General features: G+C 48.2%; 1 protein-coding gene and 1 non-coding gene across 2 annotated transcripts in view; both read left to right on the top strand.

The window, feature by feature from the left end:
* The window catches only part of NCAN (neurocan), a 37,482-nt gene extending 21,583 nt beyond the window's left edge, over positions 1-15,899 (top strand). Inside the window, exons 9-15 of the mRNA XM_052644056.1 lie at positions 1,124-1,240; positions 2,199-2,312; positions 3,600-3,758; positions 5,113-5,195; positions 14,418-14,562; positions 15,320-15,502; positions 15,754-15,899. Of these exons, the coding sequence (XP_052500016.1) occupies positions 1,124-1,240; positions 2,199-2,312; positions 3,600-3,758; positions 5,113-5,195; positions 14,418-14,562; positions 15,320-15,502; positions 15,754-15,899 (947 nt within the window). The remainder of the gene's footprint in view (positions 1-1,123; positions 1,241-2,198; positions 2,313-3,599; positions 3,759-5,112; positions 5,196-14,417; positions 14,563-15,319; positions 15,503-15,753) is intronic.
* Positions 10,706-10,828, top strand: LOC128051831 (U6atac minor spliceosomal RNA). The gene has a single exon (XR_008199760.1). It is a non-coding gene; the product is annotated as a U6atac minor spliceosomal RNA (small nuclear RNA).

The following is a 15,899-nucleotide window of genomic DNA, read 5'->3' as shown; positions in this document are numbered from 1 at the left end:
GTGTCTTGCAGTGGAAAAGCGGCCACTGCCCTGACGAGATGGGCGTCATCTGGAGTGCTTGGGGGTTCTTGCTGTGCCCCTCCAAGGCTCCAGGATAGAGCCCACCCACCAAGGCATCTGGGCCCCTGAGATGGGGAGGGGAGACCCTCTTGCCTCCAGAGAAACACCGCTGAAGGGATGAGAGAGGGGGAGAGGGCTTCACAGTCACTCCCCCTGTCCATGGTAAGCAATGGACAAGAGGCCTCAAGAGGCCCCAGGCTGATATACACAGAGCCAGACATGGCATTATGGTCAGGAATGGGAGAAGGATGAGCTCTTTTTATTGTTGTTTTGTAAATGAGGCAACAGAAATTCACAGAATTTGCCCAGGACTTCCTAGTGAGTGGCAGAGGCAGGAATTGAACCAGACTCTCTGACTGCACCCCCTATGCTCAGTAACTGCTGTAATTCACCTCTTCTCCACATTGTAACCACTGAGGTTGCATCAGAAGAGCCTGAGCCACAAGAATGAAGGAGATGATGGTTCCTGCTGGTCCCGGTGCTGTTCATTCCCCATCTAGAATCTATGTCTACTTTGCCCTTGAAGTATGAGGAGCGCAATGAAAGCAGAGTATGTCTAGAAGGGGGGATAAGTCAAGGAGGCCACTTAGACCATGTTCTAGGAGAAGACTTTGTAAGGGAAGCTGAAGGAATCCCATTCTTTGAAAAAAAAATCCTTGGCTTCTTTTAAATTTACTTTATTGTTTTTATCTTTTGGCTCCATCACACAGCATGTGGACTCTTAGTTCCCCAACCAGGGACTGAACCCATGGCCCCTGCACTGGAAGCGTGGCGTCTTAACCAGGAATCCCATTCTAGTTCAGTCCAAGGAAAGCCCTTGCCATAGGCAGCGCAGCCAACAGATGCTTTGTAAAGAGCATTTTTTTGGAAACAGATTCCTGGAAGGAGTAAGCTCATTACAGGGTCATGCAAGAGGAAGTTAGCAGCCACTTACTGGGAAGGTATAGAGGGTACCCCACAGAGAGGGACTGAATGAGGGGGCCTTTCGAGGTCTGAGTTCTGGATTCTGTGAGAGGCCGCCTGATGGTCTGACTCCTTCCGACACTGCCTTTCCCTCCTGCAGTCCCCTTGGATCCCTGTGAGAACAACCCTTGCCTGCATGGGGGCACCTGTAGAGCCAATGGCACCGTGTACGGCTGCAGCTGTGACCAGGGGTTCGCTGGAGAGAACTGTGAGATCGGTGAGTACTGCGGAATCAGGATCTAAACACTGATGTCCCAGCAGACATCTCCATGAGGGATCACGGGATCACAAGAGGCTGGCTTCCAATGCTCCTTTCCCCTCCCTCACTCCTTGGGTCCAGTAAACCAGCCTCATCGCCAAACATCTGAGCTTTCATTCTGGGGGCTGAGGCTCTGGGTTGCTGCCTCCCATTACTACCAGGCAGAGGTGGGGGAGGGGAAGACAAAGGGATGGTAAGGTTCAGACTGTCCCTGGGGATCTCCTACCCTCTTCTGGATGGGCAGGGGTATAGGCACTACCACCAGAACTGTTGCATGCCAGCCCCAAAGCCCCACACAAGAAATACACCAAATTATGAAATTATAAAAATAATTATAAGTGACATAATTTCTTGAGCTCTTCCATTGACCCTCTACTCACAGCCACCACTGAGGTATTATTATCATGACTTTGCAAAAAAAAAGAAACTGAGTCTCAGAGAGGGCCAGTGACTTGCCTGGCATTTAAGTGCCTCGGGCACTGTCTACACAGGGGTTGGCATAGGTGTCAGTGGATAGCTCCCTATGCCCGCAAACAGCCTTGTGAGTGTGCAAACCCTTGAAATGCTCTGGAACCCAATTTCCTAGGTTCCACATTTTGAAGACCCTTCAGCTTCAATGTTCTATGGGTCTTTTGCAGACCCACCTTCACTGTTTTGGAACCAGGGGGAACGTTCTGCACACTCCGGCCTTTAGCCGGTCTAGTGGCATCTGCTCTCACTGATGCAAGTTCATGTCAGTTGTCTGAGGTCCCACTCCCTTGACTGCCAGAGCCAGCGGGTCATCAGGGCAGACCACTGCTGATGTCCTCGGGTCTGGGGTAGATGGGAGGGGCAGGACTGCATCTTCTGCCTGGTTTCCGTGGACTGGGAGCCAAGGGGAGACTGGCCTCTGACTCAGCCCCACCTTCCCCTCCAGACATTGACGATTGCATCTCCAGCCCCTGTGAGAACGGTGGCACCTGCATCGACGAGGTCAACGCCTTCATCTGCCTTTGCCTCCCCAGCTATGGGGGAAGCCTCTGCGAGAAAGGTGAGTCTCTGCCAAGACCCCAGGAGTAGTACAGGAGCGGGGTCGGGTGCTGGGCCACAGGCTTCCCACACGTGGAGCTCCAGGCCTCTGCCTCTGGTCCCACCGCCATGATTCAGACAGGAAGCAAATCTTTTCCTCGGATAGTCACGTAACATAGAATTAACCTTTCCCGAGCGTGTGACTCAGTGGCATTCATATATCACAGTGTCGTGCAACCACCACCTCTAGCTCGTTCCAAGCCGTTTTCTTTATCCCCAGAGGAAATCCTGTTCCCAAGAGCACTTACTCCCCCTTCCTCCTCTCCAGCCCCTGGAAACCACTCATCTGCTTTCTGTCCCTATGGATTTGCCTATTTAATATGTTTACATACAAAGGCGGTTATTTGCTACGTGTCCCTTTTTTGTCTGACTTCTTCCTCTCGGCATGATGTTTTCAGGGTTCAGCCACACTGCGGCACATGTCATCACTTCTTTCCTTTTTGTGGGTGAATCATATTCCATTGCATGGGTCACGTGTTGTTTGATGGACATTTGGGCTGTTTTCCCCTTTGTGGCTAACGTGAATAGTGCTGCTATGAATGTTCACATACAAGTTTGTTTCAACACCTCTTTTCCATTCTTTTCTTCCCCTCCATTCTTTCTGGTGTACCCAGGAGTAGAACGGCTGGGTTATATGGTAATTCTGTGTCTAACTTTTTGAGGAGCTGCCAGACTGTTTTCCAAAGGGGCGATGCCATTCCATTCACACCAGCAATGCACAAGGGTTCCAACTGCCCCACATCCTTGTCAACACTTACTATCTTTGTGATTATTTTCTGATTAACGTTTCCTAATGATCATGATTTTGAGCATCTTTCCATGGGCTTGTTGGCCATATCTCTGGGGGAGAAATGTCTATTTTGTTGGCCATTTGTATATCTTTGGGGGAGAAATGTCTATTGGAGCTTTTGCCCAGGAGGGAAATCTCCTGAGACCATTTCCTGAGTTCCCAGGATGTGGCCAGATCAGAGAAGGAGACATCAGAGTTAGGACGAGAGGGGATGGCTGTAATGATCCTCCAGTTGAATCTCTACTTTGCAAAGAGAAAAGATCTGAATAGGGGAGGAGGGCGGTGACAGGGTGATGGGGTAGAGCCGGGGTGGGGTGGGGATGGACCCCAGCAAGGGGTGGCTTAGCCGCACAGTGACCTCGGATTGAGCCCCCTCTCTGGTGGCCCGGCTGCACTCACAGTTGGCAAGGCCGACCTCAGCCCGATGCCAGCCCCTCATGCTCTCTTTCTGCCCCCCAGATACAGAGGGCTGTGACCACGGCTGGCACAAGTTTCTGGGCCACTGCTACCGCTACTTTGCGCACCGGCGGGCGTGGGAGGACGCCGAGAGGGACTGCCGCCGCCGAGCCGGCCACCTAACCAGCATCCACTCACCAGAAGAACACAACTTCATTAACAGTAGGGACTCTGGGGTGGGCAGTGGTAGCCTTTACAGGCCCTTTGTCAGGGGGATTCCCCCCAGGGTTCCGAAGACACCACCTTTCTGAAGCCGTGTTCATGAATGCAAGCCCTGGAAGTGAGTGTTAGTCGCTCAGTCGTATCTGACTCTTTGCAACCCTGTAGCCCGCCAGGCTCCTCTGTCCATGGGATTCTCCAGGCAAGAATACCCAAGTGGGTTGCCATGCCCTCCTCCAGAGAATCCCCCAACCCAGGGACTGAACCCAGGTCTTCCACATCGCAGGCAGATTCTTTACCAACTGAGCCACCAGGGAAGTCAATGCAAGCCCTGACCAATAATGAACTCAACTGTCTGTTTATTCACTTGTCAGTTCATTTACCCATTCACTTTATTCATTCATTCACCAACTGTTTAGTGAGCACCTGTTATGGTCCAGGCATCATTCCAGGCACAGAGAAACACTTTGTCCCGTCCTGAAGGAGTAAGGTTCTTACAGAGGATATAGGCAAACAAGTAAACGTCTAATTAAATGTTGGAGCTTCTCAGCTGGTGCTAGTGGTTAAGAACCCACCTGCCAAAGCAGAAGACTTAAGAGACGAGGTTTCGATCCCTGGGTTGGGAAGATCCCTTGGAGGAGGGCATGGCAACTCACTCCAGTATTCTTGCACGGAGAATCCCATTGACAGAGGAATCTGGCGGGCTACAGTCCATAAAGTTGCAAAGAGTCAGACTTGACTGAAGCGACTTAGCCACCCTGGCACACACACACACACACACACATCCTATAATTTAACTGGTCTTAAGTGCACTGATGAAAATTAAAACAGGGCCAGGCGTCAAAGGGTGATGGAGAAATATCTGTGATGTGGGGGATGAAATGAGGGAGAACAAGAGACTAAGAGAAAGAGGCGCATCCCACAAATTAAATGCAGCCTTTACCGATTTCCTCATCACCCCTTCTGCCCTTTTTCGTCCACTTATTTATTCGCATCTGCCCCATCCTATCCCCTGTTAATTCTTTCATTTGTCCATTCCCTGGTTCACAGGTTTTTTCCCCTCTATGTAATCAAACACACACACACATCCAGCTGCTTTCTCCTCGGACTCACCCGCCTGCCTGTCCAGCCCTCCCAACAGCTCTCCTAGCTCCTACTCACTCATTTCTCCTGAGACCTGACTTGTCTTTGTTGTTTCCTCCGGCCTTTGGTTTAAGTCACAAGGTGTGGCAAGGCCAGGAGCCTAATCCCAGCCCTTTCTGTGCCCCAGCCCCGCTCCCCAGTCCCCCTGCCCCCAGCCAGTAACTTAGGCTGGCAGAGGCGTGGGTACCCTGCCCTCATGACCTCCACCCCACAGGTTTTGGGCGTGAAAACACATGGATCGGCTTGAATGACAGGATCGTGGAAAGGGATTTCCAGTGGACGGACAACACAGGGCTGGTGAGTGGCGGGAGCCTGGGGGCCTGGGGCCCTGCAGTCAGACTGTTGACTCTAACCCTGCCTGAAATGGAGAGAGCTGGGTGAAGTGCAGCAGTCAGACCCTCTGGCTTCACTTTGCTATCTTGGGCAAAAGTACCACCAGGAGTGGCCATCAAAAGCCCCCCGTGGGGACCTCCCCTGCTGTCCAGTAGTTAGGACTCCTCACTTGCACTGCCAACAGCCTAGATTCAATCCTTGAATGAGGAACTAAGATCCCGCAAGCCTCTCGGTGCAGCAAACAAACAAATTGAAAAAAAAAAAGGCAGTGACTCTGAGATGCTGGAGCGGGTAAAGGAACTTCAGTGAAGTCCCCCATCACACCTGACTTCCCAGCCCTGTGAACAGCCTGGTCACCCAGTGGCTGAGGCGGCCAACCTCGGGCTCAGTCTGACAGCCCCACCTCGCTCACTCTGCCTGGCCCATGAGACGTGAATTCTCAAGGGTCCCCACTCCCCCTCTTCTTCCAGCCTCCGCAGTCTCTCTTAGCACTCTCTTGGACACCTACACCAGTTCCCCCCAACTACCACCTCTCCTGCCCCTTTACCTGGCAGCTTTTGGGGGCTTTTAAAAAATTTTGTGCTTAAATTCACATAACACAAAATTAATCATTTTCAAGTGTGTACTTCAGTGACTTTATTACTTTCACAATATTGTGCAAAAACCATGTTGATCTAGTTCCAGAATATTTTCAGCACCCCAAAAGGTAACCCTGTACACAGGGGCCATTCATTTTTTCTTTTCTTAATTTATTCTTTTGGTCACACCACACAGCTCATGGGATCTTTGTTCCCCAACCAGGGATTGAACTCAAGCCCTCGGCAGTGAAAGTGCTGAGTCCTAACCACTAAACCACCAGGGAATTCCCTATAGGGGCCTTTTAAAGATCATATATCAGATCAGGATTGTCTGTGCTTTAAGCCCTCTTAAGACAAAAATCACTGCAGATGGTGATTGCAGCCATGAAATTAAAAGACACTTACTCCTTGGAAGAAAAGTGATGACCAACCTAGATAGTATATTCAAAAGCAGAGACATTACTTTGCCTACTAAGGTCCATCTAGTCAAGGCTATGGTTTTTCCTGTGGTCACGTATGGATGTGAGAGTTGGACTGTGAAGAAGGCTGAGCGCCGAAGAATCGATGCTTTTGAACTGTGGTGTTGGAGAAGACTCTTGAGAGTCCCTGGGACTGCAAGGAGATCCAACCAGTCCATTCTGAAGATCAGCCCTGGGATTTCTTTGGAAGGAATGATGCTAAAGCTGAAACTCCAGTACTTTGGCCACCTCATGCGAAGAGTTGACTCATTGGAAAAGACTGTGATGCTGGGAGGGATTGGGGGCAGGAGGAGAAGGGGACGACAGAGGATGACATGGCTGGATGGCATCACCAACTCAATGGACGTGAGTCTGAGTGAACTCCGGGAGTTGGTGATGGACAGGGAGGCCTGGCGTGCTGCGATTCATGGGGTCGGACACGACTGAGTGACTGAACTGAACTAAGATAAAAATAAATCTACCTCTTCCTGCTGTGAAAACATTCTGGCACTTCCTCAAAACTTAAACCTTGAATTATCACATGACCCTGTAATTCTGCTCCTAGGTTCAGTTCAGTTCAGTCGCTCAGTCATGTCCGACTCTTTGCGACCCCATGAATCGCAGCACGCCAGGCCTCCCTGTCCATCACCATCTCCTGGAGTTCACTCAGACTCACGTCCATCAAGTCAGTGATGCCATCCAGCCATCTCATCCTCGGTTGCCCCCTTCTCCTCCTGCCCCTAATCCCTCGCAGCGTCAGAGTCTTTTCCAATGAGTCAGCTCTTCATATGAGGTGGCCAAAGTACTGGAGTTTCAGCTTTAGCATCATTCCTTCCAAAGAAATCCCAGGGCTGATCTCCTTCAGAATGGACTGGTTGGATCTCCTTGCAGTCCCAGGGACTCTCAAGAGTCTTCTCCAACACCACAGTTCCAAAGCATCAATTCTTCAGCACTCAGCCTTCTTCACAGTCCAACTCTCACATCCATACATGACCACAGGAAAAACCACAGCCTTGACTAGACGGACCTTAGTAGGCAAAGTAATGTCTCTGCTTTTGAATATACTATCTAGGTTGCTCATAACTTTTCTTCCAAGGAGTAAGCGTCTTTAAATTTTATGGCTTCAGTCACCATCTGCAGTGATTTTGGAGCCCCCCAAAATAAAGTCTGACACTGTTTCCACTGTTTCCCCATCTATTTCCCATGAAGTGATGGGACCGGATACCATGATCTTAGTTTTCTAAATGTTGAGCTTTAAGCCAACTTTTTCACTCTCCTCTTTCATTTTCATCAAGAAGCTTTTTAGCTCCTCTTCACTTTCTGCCATAGGGGTGGTGTCATCTGCATATCTGAGGTTATTGATATTTCTCCCAGCAATCTTGATTCCAGCTTGTGCTTGATCCAGCCCAGCGTTTCTCATGATGTACTCTGCATACAAGTTAAATAAGCAGGGTGACAATATACAGCCTTGACGTACTCCTTTTCCTATTTGGAACCAGTCTATTGTTCCATGTCTAGTTCTAACTGTTGCTTCCTGACCTGCATACAGATTTCTCAAGAGGCAGGTTAGGTGGTCTGGTATTCCCATCTCTTTCAGAATTTTCCACAGTTTATTGTGATCCACACAGTCAAAGGCTTTGGCATAGTCAATAAAGCAAAAATAGATGTTTTTCTGAAATTCTCTTGCTTTTTCGACGATCCAGCGGATGTTGGCAATTTGATCTCTGGTTCCTCTGCCTTTTCTAAAACCAGCTTGAACATCATGGAGTTCACGGTTCACGTATTGCTGAAGCCTGGCTTGGAGAATTTTGAGCATTACTTTACTAGCGTGTGAGATGAGTGCAATTGTGCGGTAGTTTGAGCATTCTTTGGCATTGCCTTTCTTTGGGATTGGAATGAAAACTGACCTTTTCCAGTCCTGTGGCCACTGCTGAGTTTTGCAAATTTGCTGGCATATTGAGTGCAGGACTTTCTCAGCATCATCTTTCAGGATCTGAAATAGCTCAACTGGAATTCCATCACCTCCACTAGCTTTGTTCGTAGTGATGCTTTCTAAGGCCCACTTGACTTCACATTCCAAGATGTCTGGCTCTAGATTAGTGATCACATCATCATGATTATCTGGGTCATGAAGATCTTTTTTGTACAGTTCTTCTGTGTATTCTTGCCATGCCTTCTTAATATCTTCTGCTTCTGTTAGGTGCATACCACTTCTGTCCTTTATCGAGCCCATCTTTGCATGAAATGTTCCCTTGGTATCTCTAATTTTCTTAAAGAGATCTCTAGTCTTTCCCATTCGGTTGTTTTCCTCTATTTGTTTGCATTGATCGCCGAAGAAGGCTTTCTTATCTCTTCTTGCTATTCTTTGGAACTCTGCATTCAGATGCTTATATCTTTCCTTTTCTCCTTTGCTTTTTGCTTCTCTTCTTTTCACAGCTATTTGTAAGGCCTCCCCAGACAGCCATTTTGCTTTTTTGCGTTTCTTTTCCATGGGGATGGTCTTGATCCCTGTCTCCTGTACAATGTCACTAACCTCATTCCATAGTTCATCAGGCACTCTATCTATCAGATCTAGGCCCTTAAATCTATTTCTCACTTCCCCTGTATAATGATAAGGGATTTGATTTACATCATATCTGAATGGTCTAGCGGTTTTCCCTATTTTCTTCAATTTGAATCTGAATTTGGTAATAAGGAGTTCATGATCTGAGCCACAGTCAGCTCCTGGTCTTGTTTTTGTTGACTGTATAGAGCTTCTCCATCTTTGGCTGCAAAGAATATAATCAGTCTGATTTTGGTGTTGACCATCTGGGGATGTCCATGTGTAGAGTCTTCTCTTGTGTTGTTGGAAGAGGGTGTTTGCTATGACCAGTGCATTTTCTTGGCAAAACTCTATTAGTCTTTGTCCTGCTTCATTCTGCATTCCAAGGCCAAATTTGCCTGTTACTCCAGGTGTTTCCTGACTTCCTCCTTTTGCATTCCAGTCCCCTATAATGAAAAGGACATCTTTTTTGGGTGTTAGTTCTACAAGGTCTTGTAGGTCTTCATAAAACCGTTCAACTTCAGTTTCTTCAGCGTTACTGGTTGGGGCATAGACTTGGATAACTGTGATATTGAATGGTTTGCCTTGGAGACGAACAGAGATCATTCTGTCGTGTTTGAGATTGCATCCAAGTACTGCATTTCAGACTCTCTTGTTGACCATGATGGCTACTCCATTTCTTCTAAGGGATTCCTGTCCGCAGTAGTAGATACAATGGTCATCTGAGTTAAATTCACCTATTGCAGTCCATTTTAGTTCGCTGATTCCTAGAATGTCGACCTTCACCCTTGCCATCTCTTGGTTGACCACTTCCAATTTACCTTGATTCATGGACCTGTCATTCCAGGTTCCTATGAAATATTGCTCTTTACAGCGTCAGATCTTGCTTCTATCACCAGTCACATCCACAGCTGGGTATTGTTTTTGCTTTGGCTCCATCCCTTCATTCTTTCTGGAGTTATTTCTCCATTGATCTCCAGTAGCATATTGGGCACCTAATGACCTGGGGAGTTCCTCTTTTGGTATCCTATCATTTTGCCTTTTCATATTGTTCATGGGGTTCTCAAGGCATGAATACTGAAGTAGCTTGCCATTCCCTTCTCCAGTGGACCATGACCCACCAGTCTTGGGTTGCCCCGCAGGCATGGCTTGGTTTCATTGAGTTAGACAAGGCTGTGGTCCTAGTGTGATTAGATTCACTAGTTTTCTGTGAGTATGGTTTCAGTATGTCTGCTCTCTGATGCCCTCTTGCAGCACCTACCATCTTACTTGGGTTTCTCTTACCTTGGGCGTGGGGTATCTCTTCACGGCTGCTCCAGCAAAGCACAGCTGCTGCTCCTTACCTTGGACAAGGGGTATCTCCTTACTGCCACCATTCCTGACCTTCAGCGTGGGATAGCTCCTCTAGGCCCTCCTGTGCCTGCTCAGCCACCGCTCCTCGGGTTGCTCCTCCTGGCCGCCGGCCCTGGCCTCGGGCTTGGGTGGCTCCTCCCAGCTGCAGCCCCTGGCCTCGGGCGCGAGGTGGTTTCTCCCGGCTGCCCCTGACCTCGGACGCGGGGTGGCTCCTCCCGGCCGTTCCTGCGCCGTCGCAGCCTGGCACTCTGGGCGCTGTCCCTGACTCCGGACGTGGGGTAGCTCTCGGCCGCGCTTATGCGCTTAGTGCGCCAGCCCGCTGCCGCCGCCGCCGCCGCCTGCGTTATGTAGATAGCCAAAAAAAGTAAAAGCAGGGACTCAAACAGATACCGGTACAACCGTGTTCACAGCAACACTGATCGTAGTAGGCGAAAGGTGGAAACAACCCAGATGGCCGTCCGTGATGAGCGGATGAAGAGGATGCGATCCATACGTGTAACAAGTACAATTTGGTCATTAAAAATTAATTAAAAAGTAGTGAGAGCATTGTACGAAAGGAGAGAAGGTTAGTACTTCTCTTGACAAGGATGGAAGAGGCCCCTGGGCCTGACAAGCCTACGGTTAAGGCGTTGCCTCCAAATTCGTGGCATCTAACCACTGTTTTTTGTATATTAACCCAGGTATGTGGAATCTACAAAAATGGTATGATCTCATTTGTAAAGCAGAAATAGAGACACAGACATAGAGAACACACAGGGATCCTAAGGGGCAGGGAGGGGTGGGATGAATTAGTAGATTGGCTTATATATACTCTTGTTGCTGTTGTTCAGTTGCTAAGTCGTATCTGACTTTTTGCTACCCATGGACTGCCGCGTGCCAGGCTCCTCTGTCCTCTGCTATATCCTGGAGTTTGCTCAAATGCATGTCCATTGAGTGGGTGATGCTATTTAACAGTTTCCTCCTTTGCCTCCCTCTTCTTTTTTTGCCTTCAATCTTTCCCAGCATCAAGGTCTTTTCCAGTGAGTGGGCTCTTCGCACCAGGTGGCCAAAGCTTCAGCTTCAGCATCAGTCCTTCCAGTGAATATACAGGGTTGATTTCCTTTAGGATTAGCTGGTTTGATCTCCTTGCAGTTCAAGGGACTCTCAAGAGTCTTCTCCAGCACCACAATTCAAATGCTTCAATTATTCGGTGCTCAGCCTTCTTTATGGTCCAACTCTCACATCTGTACATGACTGCTGGAAAAACCATAGTTCTCACTATATGGACCTTTGTTGTCAAAGTGACATCTCTGCTTTTTAATACCCTATCTAGTTTTGTCATAGCTTTCCTTCCAAAGAGCACGCATCTTTTGGTTTCATGGCTGTAGTCACTGGCCACAGTGATTTTGCAGCCCAGGAAAGTAAAATCTGTCACTGCTTCCACTTCCCCCCTTCTGTTTGCCATGAAGTGATGGGACTGGTCAAGTCTAGGCAAGGCTATGGTTTTTCCAGTGGTCATGTATGGATGTGAGAGTTGGACTAGAAAGAAAGCTGAGCACAGAAGAATCAATGCTTTTGAACTGTGGTGTTGGAGAAGACTTGAGAGTCCCTTGGACTGCAAGGAGATCCAACCAGTCCATCCTAAAGGAGATCAGTCCTGGGTGCTCATTGGAGGGACTGATGTTGAAGCTGAAACTCCAATACTTTGGCTACCTGATGCGGAGAGCTGACTCATTTGAAAAGACCCTGATGCTGGGAAAGGTTGGGGGCAGGAGGAGAAGGGGATGACAGAGGATGAGATGGTTGGATGGCATCACCGACACAACTGACATGGGTTTGGGTGGACTGTGGAAGCTGGTGATGGACAGGGAGGCCTTGCATGCTGCAGTCCATGGGGTCACAAAGAGTCGGACACAGCTGAGTGACTGAACTGATAGGACTGGATGCCATGATCTTAGATTTTTGAATGTTGAGTTTTAAGCCAGCTTTTTCACTCTCCTCCTTACCCTCATCAAGAGGCTCTTTAGTTCCTCTTCATCTGCATATCTGAAGTGGTATCATCTACATATCTGAAGTTGTTGTTATTTCTCCCGGCAATCTTGATTTCAGCTTGTCATTCATCCAGCCTGGTATTTTGCATGATGTATTCCGCATATAAGTTAAATAAGCAAGGTGACAATATACAGCCCTGTCACACTCCTTTCCTAATTTTGAACAAATCAGTTGTTCCATGCAGGGTTCTAGCTGTTGCTTCTTGATCCGCATACAGGTTTCTCAGGAGATGGTAAGATCGTCTGGTTCTCCCATCTCTTTAAGAGTTTTCCACAGTTTGTTGTGATCCATGTAGTCAAAGGCTTTAGCGTAGTCCATGAAGCGGAAGTAGATGTTTTTCTGGAATTCTTGCTTTATCTATGATCCAGCGGATGTTGGCAATTCAATCTCTGGTTCCTCTGCCTTTTCTAAACCCAGCTTGTACATCTGGAGGTTCTTGGTTCACATACTGCTGAAGCCTAGCTTGCAGGATTTTGAGCATAACCTTGCTAGCATATGAAATGAGCGCAATTGTGTGCTGGTTGGAACATTTTTTGGCCTTGCCCTTCTTTGGGATTGGAATGAAAACTGACCTTTCCCAGTTCTGTGTCCACTGCTGAATTTTCCAAATTTACTGACATATTGAGAACAGCACTTTCACAGCATCATCTTTTAGGATTTGAAATAGTTCAGCTGAAATTCCATTACCTCCACTAGTTTTGTTCATAGAAATGCTTCCTAAGGCCCACTTGACTTCACACCCCAGGATGCCTGGCTCTAGGTGAGTGACCACACCATCGTGGTTATCTGGGTCATTAAGACCTTTCTTGTGTAATTCTTCTGTGTTTTCTTGACACTTCTTAATCTCTTCTGCTTCTGTTATGTCCTTACCATTTCTACCCATTATTGTGTCCATCCTTGCAGGAAATGTTCCCTATCTCAAATTTTCTTGAAGGGATCTCTAGTGTTTCCCATTCTGTTGTTTTCCTTTATTTCTTTGCACTGATCATTTAAGAAGGCTTTCTTACCGCTCCTTACTATTCTCTGGAACTCTGGATTCAGTTGGGTATATCTTTCCCTTTCTCCCTTGCCTTTCGCTTCTCTTCTTTCCTCAACTATTTGTAAAGCCTCCTGTGTCTAAACTAGATAACGGATGAGAACTTCCTGTACTCAGGAACTCTACTCAGTGCTCCGTGGTGACCCTAAATGGGGAGGAAATCCAAAAGACGGGATATGTGTGTCCATATAGTGGATCGACTTTGTTGTACAGCAGAGACGGACACAGCAGCGTAAAGCAACTATACTTCAATTTAAAAAGAAGGCAAAAAAAGAAAAAGCACTGATACATGCTACAATGTAGATAAAGCTTCAAAACATTATGCTCAGTGAAAAAAACCAGACATAAAAGGAGTCACATTCGATTCACATGAAATATCTAGAATAGACAAATCCGTAGAGACAGAAGGTAGATCAGTGGTTGCCAGGGGCGGTGGGGAGCAGCGATGGGGCGTGAGGGATTGATGGGTACAGAGTTTCTGTTTGGTGTGATGAAGAAGTTCTGGGAACAGACCGTGGTGATGATTGTACAACATTGTAAATCCAATTAATGCTAATGAATCGGATGCTTAAAAATGGTTAAAAGAGAAAAAAAATGGTTAAAATAGTAAATTTTGTATTCTATATTTTTATCACAATTAGAAAAAAAAATCCACCTCTTTTCCTCCACCATGGGAACTGGCCCCTGCCCACTTCCTGACCACACTCTACCTGGATCCAGCAGCCCCAGCCCTCCTGACTCTGTTCGGCTCCTCAGACAGCACAAGTTCAGTCCTGCCTCTGGGCTTTTGCACTAGCTATTCCCTCTGCTTAGAACTCTGTTCCCTGCCTGCATCAGTCTTATCCTTGAGTCTTCAGCTCTCCTATTGCCTCCTCAGGGAAGCCCTCCTGGACTTCCAGTTTGAAGTCACTTTTTGTTCAACTATTTATATAACAATGTGTGACCCATGTGGGAAACTGTCAGGCAGTGAAACAGAAGGCATGAGGACCAGGGAGGAGGGCACCACAGCCTCCCAGCTAGAAGAAGATTGACTTAGCCTGCAGTGGCAGCCACCCTCAGGGAAGTTAGACCAGTGCTCATTGTAGAGGTGGGGACACTGAGTCCCTAAGAATGTGAGTGGTCCCACAGTGCCAGAGTCTGGGTCAGGACGCAGGTCCCTTGAGCACCCCCTGCTCCCCATTCTTACAGCAATTTGAGAACTGGCGGGAAAATCAGCCGGACAATTTCTTCGCGGGTGGGGAGGACTGCGTGGTGATGGTTGCACACGAGAGCGGGCGCTGGAACGACGTTCCCTGCAACTACAACCTTCCCTATGTCTGTAAGAAGGGCACAGGTATGCTTCTGGCCTGCTTCCCACCCTGTCGCCCCGACTGTCCCTCCTGCCCGTCACTGATCCATTTTTTCGTCTGAGTTCACAAGTGTGGCGTCACTCCAGCCCTGTTTTCACTCTTCACACGTGAGAGTACCCATTTCCCCCCAACCTCTCCAACTCTGTGTGTTCTCACACTTTTTGTTCTTTGTTCATCTAAGTCCTGAAAAAAACAGTATATCATTGTTTTCACAGTTTGCGTATGTTTGAGGATGAGAATAACCAGCTCTTTATATGTTGATAAGCTCTTTGCATGTACTTTTCCTGTGGCCTACCAGTTAATTGCCTTTGTGTAATTTTCTATAGGTTCATTGGTCTTATTGATTTGTAAGAGCTCTTTACATATTAAGTATATATATATGTATATATATAGAGAGAGATTCTCATGTCCTCCTTTCTCTTACACTTTTCTTCATTCTGGCTTCTGTTTCTTTGCCAGTTTTCGTGTCCTTTCTTCATTTCATTTGCTCGGATTATTCTTGCCTCCCATCTCCTTCGTTCACATCATGCCTGAGTATTACAGGGTGAGATGGGTCCAGGAGGTTCCTGCCCCTCAGAGGGCTCCTGGTTTGAGTGGAGGAGACAGACATATTCACTTCTAGCCTTTCAGGGTCACAGCTGGGCAAAGGGGGGCCTGTTGCGGGTCCCTCTCGACAGGAGTTGAAGCCAGTTTGGCGCTAGTCCCGTCCGCTTCTCTAACGGGAAACCCCTCTGTCCCCAGTGCTGTGTGGTCCCCCTCCAGCAGTGGAGAACGCCTCGCCCATTGGCGCCCGCAAAGCCAAGTATAACGTCCATGCCACAGTGCGCTACCAGTGCGACGAAGGATTTGCCCAGCACCATGTGGCCGTCATCCGGTGCCGGAGCAATGGCAAGTGGGACCGGCCCCAAATCGTCTGCACCAAACGTAAGTGGCTTCCCCCAGACATCCCAACCCATGTGTCCAGCTATATATAGTCTCCAGTTAAACACCTCGTGACTATACACATTGATCCAACTGGCTGTCTGCCATAATACGCCCTTGCCGATAAACGAGAACTTACCAGCCTACCTGGTGTTCCCTCCATTTCCCCCTCCTCCAAGGAGGCCTGTTGTGTCAGCCCCCCCCCCCCCCCACCGGCTTTTGACATGTTTCTGTCCTCCCTTGCTTCCCTGCAGCCAGACGGTCCCATAGGATGCGGCGACACCACCATCACCACCAGCATCACCACCAGCATCGCCACCACAAATCTCGCAAGGAGCGCAGAAAACACAAGAAGCACCCAGCAGAGGACTGGGAGAAGGAAGAAGGGAATTTCTGTTGA

The sequence above is a fragment of the Budorcas taxicolor genome, chromosome 7 (genome assembly GCF_023091745.1).
Source record: "Budorcas taxicolor isolate Tak-1 chromosome 7, Takin1.1, whole genome shotgun sequence".
In the NCBI taxonomy this organism is placed as follows: domain Eukaryota; kingdom Metazoa; phylum Chordata; class Mammalia; order Artiodactyla; family Bovidae; genus Budorcas; species Budorcas taxicolor.
Note: the sequence above shows the minus strand (reverse complement) of the source record. Positions and strands in the feature narration are given on the sequence as shown.